The sequence below is a fragment of the Humulus lupulus genome, chromosome 7 (assembly GCF_963169125.1).
Source record: "Humulus lupulus chromosome 7, drHumLupu1.1, whole genome shotgun sequence".
Lineage (NCBI taxonomy): Eukaryota > Viridiplantae > Streptophyta > Magnoliopsida > Rosales > Cannabaceae > Humulus > Humulus lupulus.
Genome location: NC_084799.1, coordinates 126,348,945 through 126,360,666, shown reverse-complemented (window position 1 = coordinate 126,360,666; position 11,722 = coordinate 126,348,945). Strand labels below are relative to the sequence as shown.

At 37.4% G+C, this 11,722-nt stretch overlaps 1 protein-coding gene across 1 annotated transcript; it reads left to right on the top strand.

Annotated features, from left to right (window-relative positions):
* The first annotated feature begins 4,099 nt into the window (after window positions 1–4,099).
* On the top strand, window positions 4,100–11,225 carry LOC133788609 (BEL1-like homeodomain protein 1). The gene is made up of 5 exons (XM_062226145.1): window positions 4,100–4,471; window positions 5,465–7,094; window positions 9,259–9,683; window positions 9,798–9,858; window positions 10,333–11,225. Exons 2-5 carry the CDS (start codon window positions 5,667–5,669, stop codon window positions 10,768–10,770), a joined length of 2,352 nt encoding a protein of 783 aa, XP_062082129.1. The 5' UTR covers window positions 4,100–4,471; window positions 5,465–5,666; the 3' UTR covers window positions 10,771–11,225.
* The last annotated feature ends 497 nt before the right edge of the window (window positions 11,226–11,722 follow it).

Sequence of the window (11,722 nt, the reverse complement as noted above, 5' to 3'; positions counted from 1 at the left end):
CTCCCACTTGGTATACTTCTTGTAGGCAGTATCATCTGTTGATTGGTCCTTCTCCAGGAGACCATAGGCTCGAAGCTTATCTTCATGAAGAAGATAAGACAGGGAGCGCCTGCCATATGGAAGCTGGAGCAGAGTTTCTTTGTGCTCCTTCATTGTGTCTGTGGATGTAGGACGGTGATAGTTGGCTGAAGAATGGAATACATTATGAGTAATTCGAGCCTAAGCAAAAGTCGAGCACGAAAAGAAAAAGAATCGTAAAACTTACGAATTCGTCTGAATGAATAATATTTAGAGGGAGCCAGGCCGTCTGTCCAAAAGAACGCCTGCTTGAAGTTAGGAGGATGGTTGGGCGTGTCCTTGAAGATCTTCTTCTCCCTGGGATAGCTCAAAAGGTAGTAGAAGCCATCTCCTCCTCGAGCTCGAGAGAGGTTGCCTTTCAAGCAAAAGAGATACAAAATCTCTCTTGGTGAAGGCCCTTCCCACTTCAGCTCGTTGTATAGCGACCTCAGCGCTGACAAGACCCTGTATGAGTTGGTCTGGAGTTGGAAGGGCATGAGCCCAACAAAATCCAGAAAGTCCTTAAAAAAGGACTTCAGCGGCAACAAGGTCCCTGCCTTCATATGCTCGCAGCTCCAAGCTGCGAGCTTCAGCTTATTGTCGGGATGACCATCTCCCGGGGCATAACAACTTCGTTCATTGGAGGTCGGAGCTCAACAACTCAGTGATTCGGACAATCCTAGCCCATGGCGAGCTAGGATGTTGGCTATTTCTCCCAATGAAGAAACCGAGCTCCAATAATGCTCGACCTCAAAAAACTCTCCCCTTGATGTGGGAATGGCAGTCGGCTACGAGGTGGATGGACGATTTGTTGATTCTTCCATCAAAGAGAATTTAAGTTCGCCCAGTTTGAAAGAGACCGTTACTTTAAACGTAGGGTCGAGAGGAGTTGGTCTGGGCTTGGGGTCTGGGTCTGGATAGATCGTAACTCAAAGTCTTTTCCTCTTTCTCTCTTCGACCTCGTCGATTTGGTGTAGAAAGTGAGCTCGGGTATCCTCTTGCTCGCACCTCACTTCGTGCTCACGAATCAGCCGCTGATTTCGAGTAAAGGGCGACTCTGGGCTCGGAGTTTTCGGTGAATAAGGAATCGCGAGTACTGACCCCCACTGTTTTTCCAAAGTCTGCGACATCTAGCAAGAAAGAAAAAGGGTGAGGGCCAGGCACACAAGAAATTAAGGATAAAAATCAAGATGGTCTGAGCTCGAATGTTCGAAACCATGGAATAAGCTCGATCAAAAGAACGAGATCAGGCTTGGAAGAAACCTGAGCTATTGAAAGAGTCGAGCCCCGAGCGTGTATTTGACGTGAAGGGTGAAAGTGGATTTATTTTTGAGAATCATAGATTTTCAGGGAAAAAGTTGGCGGTTACTCAAAAAGGTGATATTTTTGGGAAACGTGCAAATTAAAAACCCTAATTCCATACCCCATTTCTTGGTCTGCACGATAAGTTATCCAAAATTTAAATAACATAGTAAAAGAACCATATCTGCATCTTTTCTGGGTTTGGAACCCATAATACCAGATGAACCTAAGAACTATACGGTATTGGCTAAAACATTCTAGTACTAAATTAGTAAATGTGCCTACAGTGCAACAACAATACAAACGTGCATGGAAAAACAGAATAAATATATATACGTATGAGGTCAAGAACAAATACTTACACAATGAAGCTAGTGGATACAGAGAAATTGATGACCAAAGGAGTGGTTGCAAGAATGATCTCACAGATTCGAACAAGCCAACATTGTTTTGTCTTCTCGGTTTGGAAAACATGCAAGAACAGAGCAAACTTCGGTTCTGTTTTTTTCTTCTGTTTTCTCTAAAAGTTCTAAATGCGAAAGTAAGGGGAAGAAGATGATGCGAGCATATTTATAGGCCCCAAAGAATGTCAAACGTCGAATTGATCTGGACCGTTGGCCGAATTCGATATCTGATTGAATGAAGGGTATAAACGTAGCGATGGCGGCATAAAGGTGGCAGACGAATAGACGTGGGCATGGTGCAAAATACACTCAAGTACTCTGACCATTCAATCCCTGGCTGACGCGTGTCCACACTCGAGTGCAATTAATGGTACAGTTTCCAAGAGGGGCAATTCAAAAGTTTCATTCTCATGGGATTCGAACTGATACTTTTGAGGGGGCAAAATGTTACACCCAGATTTCGAGCATTAGATTGTGATCCCGAAATCTAGGCTCGTTACGTGTAAGCACAAAACAGACACGGTCGTCGTATGTTCCTTCATTCAAATCATTTTTCCTGTAAGCAGCGACCTCGAGGTGCAAAGGGGTTTGTAGCCTCGAAAATGCTCTGAGCTCGCAAATAGCATGGTGGAACACTTGGATATATCCCCGAACCGTCCCTTGCCTTCTGGACTGGTCTGAGCTCGGAATGTGTTAGTTCGAATGTGGCGACATTGTCAATATCTACTTGTTCCGAACATAGGAAAAGTTAGGTGACGAGCTCGTGATCGACTGATAGTCTCGACGAGTTCATGATCGACTGCTAGTCTCAGAGATTTGATGAATTTCGTATCTGATTCAATCAGTTATATGTGAACATATTTATTGTTGTACAATCCAATTGTTTAAGGGATATTATTTAATCTGTTATCCGATCCCACATTTTATGGGAAGTTTCCGTATATGTAGGAAATAATGCATTAAATAACATTATATTAATTGAATCACAGAATATCTTCCCGAGATATGTGGGAATGAATTCTGCAACCTTCTCTATAAATAGAGAAGGAAACCCCATTTGTAAATAATCGATTTTCTGATTCTGGAGAGAAACTTCTGGGCAACTACTCTCTGAAAAGATTTCAGAAAACTCCCAAGTTCTAGTAACATAGACTCGTGGACTAGATAAATTTAACTGCTGAACCATATAAAAAACCTCTTGTATTCATCTTTGTTCATTTCCTCCAATATTTTCTTGTTTAATTGCTCTCTTATTTAAGTTGACGAAAAATTGCGTCAACAATAGTAATTTTTAACAATTAATCTCTTTGTTATTTCTCCAACTTGATTTCTAATACCAAACAACATGAAAGAAAGTTACTATTCTATCCCTCCATCATACTGTCCATTCCTCCAACTCTCCAACCCTCTTCTCTTACCAAACATAGCCTAAAACTTTTGTTTCAATACAATCCAGTTCGTAGTTTCCAATCTCAAAAAAAGATATTAGCTTAAATTTTGCTTATGCTTCTTCATTGTTGAAATTTTAAATGGACTACAAAACTTTGGGATGTATTCTTCTATTTAAGTGTTCTTATCAAAGATCTTGTGACAAAATATATATCAATCAATATATTGGATAATTTTATGGTGCATCCTCTATATATAAATGGATAATTATATGGTGTTTTTCGGATTGTGAACTATTTTTGGGGTAATTTATTTTATAATTGTGTATATTGTAGTTATTTAGTGCATCTTGCAAATTTTTTAAAAATTACAAATAATTTACAGTATCGAAAGCTACATTTAAACATGTTTTCCATCCACATAAAAAAAATTAGTCACGCGTGCAACAACCTATTTGAACCTAATTTTCAGTACTATAAATTATTTAAAATTTCCTAAAAATTTATAAAATACTATAAATAACTACAATAAACACAATCATATAAAAAACTCTCCGCGGAAAACTATTCTAAAAAAAAATATATACACCCGTACCATTTTAAATTTGGGTACTATTTTATCCTAATAATTATCTTCTTAAAAGAGTAGAGCCATAAGTTTAAAAAATAAAATAACAAAGGGTCGTTTCGTCCCTATGAAAATAAATTGTCCCGTGCCTTTTCCGCCAACTGTAATTAACCGTACAAAGCACTCAATTTATAAGCGGGTACGTCACGCTCATAAAAAATCCAGTAGTATTTCTGTAATAAAACTACATTACCAAGGGTGTTTCTTTGAACGACCGCATGTGCCTTTTATTATGTCTTCTCTCAAAGCCTTATTAAAAGAAATTATTATTATTATGAAAAAAAAGACGTGAGATTTTGGTGATAGGGAACCTCCCGCAGTCCCGCAACCAAATATAATTCGTGGACAATCACGGGACGCGACGTTTGCACTCCGTTAACTCTAACGGTGGATATGTATAAAAAGTCCTCAAACGGAAAAGTAAAAAAATAAACTCCATTCTCAACGAATCTTGAGGTTCAGGTTGTAACGGTAACGGCTACTCTCTTGGCAATAATTGTGAGTCTACCTATAGAGAGAGAATGCTATAGTGTCCAAGGCTCCAAACTGATCCAAAGTCTACAACTCTTTTGCTTCCATTACATTCTCTCTACGGTTCTTTGCTGAAAACTCTCCGGTGAAAGCATCTGATTCCGAGTTACAAAGGGTCGGTCTCGGAATTGAGATCGGTCCAAGAATAATCCTTTTCGGAGGTAAAAAAATAAAAAGCTTCTTTGTATATATTATATAATTATTTTTTAATACTATATATGTCGAATATTGTAATTACTAAGATTTGTTTAGTATGATTTTTATTATGTACGTACTCAGCTCGGAGATTAATTTCGTGTGCACTGCATGAGATTTCGATCATTGAATTTCCTTTTCTGTGATAATTGTAATTTTGTCCTTCTTTTTAATTTCGTATCTACTTGCTAGTACTGTAGTCTCTCTTTTGGTTAAATTTTCCTGGTCTAAAAAAAGAAAAACTGTTATTGAAACGACCGATAACTGTGTGAAATTATGGCTCAAAGAAGACATTTATGGATCTGCATATATGCTAGTGTGTCACTATCGATCTCAATTCAAGTGACATCGACAAGCTAAGGTATTCGTTTGGAATAAAAAAAAGCTTGTGAATTGCAATATATATATATATATATGTCTAGTACTGAGTGACATCGAATTAGGGTTTTTAATACGGTACTTGGTGTAGCTTTCATCAATGGAGTTTTACGTGAGAGGAAATTTTTTAACTTGAATAGTTAGTTGGCTCTTATGAGTAATAGAGTTAACAAAAGTATAGTGTTGATATTGTTAAATATTGTGGTCGCCGACAGTTGGTTTATGCGAAAAAAGTGGTGTATTAAGTGCTCTTTCATAATGGGATCTTGTGCTTTAAAAGCGAAAAATTAATGATAAAGGATAAATCAACTTAATTACTAGCTGGCTGTAGATAGTTAGTTAAAATAATGTCGAGAAAAGGTCAATATATGCTATTGTTCTCTCTTTTTTCTTCTTCTTCTTCTCGAATGGGCTAGTGAAGTTAAACATTTATTTCCTATATATACAACTTTTTGTTGTTTTTTGTTTCGTCTTTTTATACACAATTAAGATTGTGATCTTTTATATATAGCCTTGTAAAACAATATTTAAATTATAGAGGCAGTATCATCAACATGTATTAATATTTTTTGGTTTTTCAGGATTGAATATCATGTGCTAGATCGGGAACTTATAAGCTCTTTTGGGTGGTATTGTTCCTTTTCCGAGAATGGTCGACGTGGCTCTTAAGAAATCCTTCATTTAATTGGGAGCTAATGAGAAGAGTTCGGCGCCTGAATTAATTATTGCAAGATAACTGTTATTAATAATATTTATATCATCAAATAGTATTGACTATTGAATATGGAGACAAGCGGAGTGTTTAGGCCTGAATCTCATGTCCCACAGCAAAGTCGACGTGACAAGTTGCGAGTCCAGCAAGCTACTTCATCATCGAACATAGCAGTACCAATGTCTCACCACTTAGACTATAATCCCCACAATAACCTGGAACATTTCTCCAGTTCTAGTACTCTCAACCACCCAGATCACCATCACCAACATCATAATTACAATCTCACTATTAGGAATAATCCCAGCAATAATTTCATTTTCGACCCAAGTGTTCTTTCCTCTGAAATGCTTAATTTTTCCAGGAATAATGTCCTTCCTTCACCTAATCATCATCAACCCAGTAGGATTAATAGTGCTAGTACTTGTCATGGTGATCCAGATCAATTAAGTCATGAAGCAGCAGCAGCTCAAATGACGGAAAGGTCTTTGTCTTCGTCAATGGCGGTTGGTGACGCTTCCCTCTCCTTTCCACGCTCTAAACCTTCAGAGCCTCAGGTTAGTTTTATTAACTGGAGGAGCCTTAATAATGACAGTGATCCACAGCAAAGCAACTTCGAAAATTGGTCTTCGTCGACTCAGAATATCTCAGGCCAAAAGTACTTAGAGGCAATGGTAATGTCAGGAAACGAGCTCGCTCTTCTCCCAAGCTTCGGTAACCAATCAACGACATTGCGTTTCGACAATATTTCTGGGTCGTCGTCGTCTTCAGTGATGGGAAATCAACAAGATAATCGTCACCAGTACGAAAAGAGAGAGCAAGATGCAGAGTTGTTAAGAACGAGTGACACTGTCATTTGCGATTCACATAATCTCCAAGGTCTCTCTCTTTCACTCTCGTCAAATCCAACGAGTTCTACATTGCCCAGCATACCTCATCATCTTGGTGATCATGATCACGATGATCATCGAGAATCAAAGGCTGATGAGAAATCTGCTTACTCGGGTTCCGTTTCAATGCCAAAGCCATCCATAATCAGCAAAGCTTGTGGTTCAAAATCACTTCAAGACATAGTTGGGAGTAGCAACAACTCTTCCAACATGTATAGGAGTTCGGGTCCTCTCGGGCCTTTCACGGGTTATGCTACCATTTTAAAGAGTTCGAGGTTTTTAAGACCTGCCCAGCAGTTGTTGGATGATTTTTGTGGCTCAAAAGAGATTAATGTCAAAATTACTTGTGATATTTCTGAGAGGATTTCTGGTGGAGGTGGTGTTAGCGCTTCTGTGTCGGTAGCAGCCCTTTCGGGTTCGGGTTCGGGTTCGGTTGATGTGATTGAGACTGAAGTTCTGGGCAAGGGAAGTAATTCGTCTGCGTCGTCTTCTACGTTTTATGGTTCGAATGAGATTAGTGGAGACTGTGGCGGTGGGAGTATCTCTTTGGAGTCTTCAAGACCAGAACACCAACAGAAAAAGGCTAAACTCCTCTACATGCACGAAGAGGTAGGTATTTTTATTTTAATATGTTTAATTTGAATTGATTTAATTATCTCTCTCTCTCTCTCTCTCTCTCTTTTAAACTTTTGAAACATGTGGTAGTAACTCATGCAATATATGGCTAATTTGTTTGCTTTGATTAGTGTCCTGTAATTGGACTATAGGAGAGATTCTCTTTCAGTAGGTGTATGATGATGGTGGATTGAATTCTAATTAATTGTGCCTATTAATTTAGGCTGATTTAATACTATATACATTTTTATTTTATTTCAATAAAAGGCCGATTTATTAATTAGTGAAATGGAGATAAAAAATTAAAGAAAGAAAAGATTAGGAAAGCGATATTGCTGTTTTAAATTTAGCATTGCTATGTAACTTTATATCGCTTCAAAAGATTTTAGGGAGTATGATGTTGTTAATGCTATCGTTGTATCTAATGAATAGCTCCAAGTTTTGATTCTTTAAAACTTAAAACGTAGTAGCTCTATTTATAAGCCAAATAATAATGGCTTATCTACTCCCAACTATAGGCCTGATTCGTAGTAAATTAGGTGTGTCATCTATACCTTAAAAACCCCGGTCAGCGTTATCACTTATCACTGCTGTATTACCTAATAAAGAGCATAATATTCGTGCGGGATACATTAGTACTTATTTATTAGTGATGAGTTAGGAATATGAACGTACATTAAACTTAGACTTAGCTCAAGCTCAAATATAATTGGGCGTGTTTAGGCTTAGCTAAACTCTAGTAATTTTTTTTTTTTTTTAAAGTGCCTTCTCAACTAAATGAAACTAATTATACTATGAGTTGGTTCATTTTACTGAAAAAATATTCTAACAACATTTAAATAATTAAAAAAAAATTGGGCCAACTTTTAATAATCATTTTATTTATTTGTTCTTATCAAAACCCTGTAATGCCTATAATGTTAAAAGTAATCGTGTATGTAAGGTATTCCTCAATTTCCAACGTGAATTGTATGATATAAAAGGTGAGGATATGCTTGTTTCGAACTTTAAAAAGTACTCGTGCAGTTTCTCCTTCTCTGTGTAACTTCATTAAACCATTGAGAATGTCTATGTGCTCGTCCGTACTGAAAATAACTTGGGGCAACATATTTTTATTTTGAATTGATAAGAGAAATTATACATCATACGTGATTATATCATGACTGAATTTTTACAGCAAACTCGCAATTCTGACATTAAACTACTTTCCAATAAAGTGGCTAGACTTGTCTGAGATTTGATTCTTAGTCTCCCCAGTAAACCACTATATAATATGAACTTTAGTAGTACTTAGGGTTCGTACATACTGCGTATGAGTTGTAGATACCCATTTATGCCATTGAATTATTTCCGTATTCATGATCATGCCTTGAAGCATTTCGACGTTATTTTACAATAATCGTAAATGAATTTTTGTAAGAAATTACTTTGATTTTTGTGATAGAAAAAGTAATATTTGGTTTAAAAGCGACTGGTCATTCTACGTCTGATAATGATTTTGATTAATCTCACAAGTCAATTGGAACAGCCCTTTCTTCCCCGTTCTAAATGGAGATATGTTGTTAATTAGAGTTGTTTAGTTTCTACTTCATGTGAAACTTATTGAATGACTTAGTTGATTCCGTGAAACTGCAATCCGAAAAATATGTATGACCCCACCCACTTTTTTTGTTGGACATCCTCTAAATCATATCAGATTTATATTCTCCTCATGTCAAAACAATAATTTAATTGGTACGTTAAAGAAAAAAAGCTTTTACCTCTAGTAGGGACACACTATTAGGTTGTAATTAACAGTGCTCGCCACTTATTGGCTATGCCCTTTTTATCAAAGTCCAAAACCAAATAGTCTCACTCTTGGAATGGCCAAATTAAATCCATGTTGATTGAAAAGACAGTATTTAGATTTTTTCTTTCAACTTTGCATAATTAATCACCAGTGGTTTTCCCAATTTAGCCAGTGCCCTAAAAATGCTTATGTAGAGTTTCCATATGGGTTTGTTAGTACTAGCTAGAGTTCATTCTTTTCCATTTCATTTGTTCATGGTCATGCATGCAAACTAGCAGTATTAAAAAATGACATGAATTGAATGTGATTGACTCTTACATACTCGTCGACACTCTTATAATTAAGTTGTATGGGATGATGATTTGTAAGGTTGGCAGAAGGTACAAGCAATACCGTCAGCAAATGGAGATGGTTGTTTCGTCATTTGAGTCCGTCGCAGGCCTTGGTTCCTCCACGCCATACATCTCCTTGGCACTCGAAGCCATCTCAAGACACTTTCGTTGTCTTAAGAATGCCATCTCGGACCAGCTAAAGCAGACAGGGAGAGCCTTGGGAGAGGACTTGTCATCCTTTACGACTGGCTCCAGTAGTTTGACCAAAGGTGCTATTGATGCTTTGTTAAGTAGCACAGCAAGGCTAAAGTACATGGAACAAAGTTTCCTAAAGCACAAGTCCAGTGGGCCAAACTTGAGCTTCCCTGAGCCCCAACAACCTGTCTGGAGGCCCCAGAGAGGCCTACCCGAACGTTCTGTGGCCATTCTCAGAGCGTGGCTGTTTGAGCATTTTCTTCACCCGTATGTCTCATACCTTGTACCTTTTCACTCTGGCATCCATGTGTATGCCTCAAAAGGGTAATTCCAAATAGTAATTTTGATGCGTTCTCTTGTGTGTCATTTTCCTTTTTTTAGGTACCCTACTGACACAGACAAGCACATGTTAGCCACTCAAACGGGTCTAACTCGAAACCAGGTGGGGTCGGTTTCTTGTCTATTTTTTTTGGTCATCATTCTTCCGATGCTTATATCAATGCATTTGTGTACATACACACATATGCGTCTGTTTGATATTGAATATAATAGGACTTGCGGACTGTAGTATTAGGATATGTGTGATCAGCATGTTACCATATTGCGGCTACGAATTTTCATGCTTTGCGTTTTTATAGTTTAAAATGATATTTCTACCTTCGGTGGAGTTGAAAATAATTTAATGATAACCATTAAACTAATAGTGCAAAAAGCTAACATTACAGCCGACATACATCTCTTTGCCATGTTTGATTGGATCTAATGATCGATATCTTTATATCTATATACATATAAAATTGTTGTAGCGTGCTTGCTCGAATAACACAAAGTTGATTGTAATCATATTCATCCAAAGGCATACATTTTCAATGAAATTATAATGTTTTTGGGTGAATGACCGACTGAATATTTTCAGGTGTCAAACTGGTTTATTAATGCCCGAGTGCGAGTTTGGAAGCCTATGGTTGAAGAAATACACATGCTTGAAACGAAAGGCTTGACAGACAGAAGTAATAGCATTAACTCTGGCAATCATGATCATGCGATGAATAATCCTGTAAACAACGATCAAGGCACCTGCAGCGCAAGCCATATTGACCACACATCAACCAAGCTTCGTGCGATTGTGATGCCCAACAATAAGCAAATGGAATGTTCTGGGACAGGCTACTCATCATCACCATGCAATAATAGAGACCGGGATGGATCATTCCTTGTTGATCAATCGCAGAGTCAGGAAAAGCGGTCCAGATTGGAGGGTCAAGTTCCAACCGGCATGGCTGGGGGGGCACTAGTTGGCTTTGTACCATACCATCGAACCGAGCTTGAAATTTGGAGTCACGCTCGACAATAACAAATAACAAAACATAAAGTAGAAGCTGACAACATGAATGTTGTCACCTTTGGAAAATTTGACTTGGAGGTGAATATGATTCATAATTTGATCAGATAATGAAGAGTAGTTTTATATGTGCTTTCTATGCATGATCCATATTCACCTCCATTTTGATAGAACTCTTGTTCTAATCATGCGCCTAGCTAGTGGTGGGTAGGCTTCTATGCTTGAGTATTTTCTTTGAGATCAATTTTATGATGTTGTGAATGGAATGAGGATACGTACGTAGAGTGGGCATAAATGTTAATTTTGTCATGAGAGAAAAGGAGGGAAGGGAGAGGCTGTTTTTTAGAACTAGAGATGTCCAGAGGATTGTATATAGCTTTGTCAGAAATTAATTCATCTGGGGGTCTTCTTGTTATCAATTGCCTAAATTTCAAATAATGGATGTGTATAGCTGGGGTTTCAATGTTTGAAGGTATTGCCGACCAAAAATTACGTAGATATTGTAGTGTTAAAAAAAGAAACAAATTTATGATAATGAATGCTCCTACAACACAGATTTTGATAGTTAATTGATATGCATGAAGTATAGTGTTTTTGCCCCCTTCCGTTTTGGGATTGGATTGGTATAATGTTACCCTTAAAAGAACCATAATAGAAGTAAATCCTAGTTTATAAGCAGGTTTCTCAATCTACATTATTCAGAAGATTTTAATGTGTATATGCATGAGTTAGGAATAAAGGATTCGCTTAACGCAAGTGTAAGATGATGTTTCAAGGTCCGTTCTTCATACAACAGTGAAACATGTAAGAAAATTTCGTGTAATAGTTTTGGTCCCTTGATTGAAACCAGGGACGGTAGTGTGAGATTTCAATGCTCAAGTATAAGCAATCGTTGACAAATAATAATAGTGATAATTTAAAATTTGTGCCCACAAAGGTTGTTCAACAATTGCCAATAATTAAT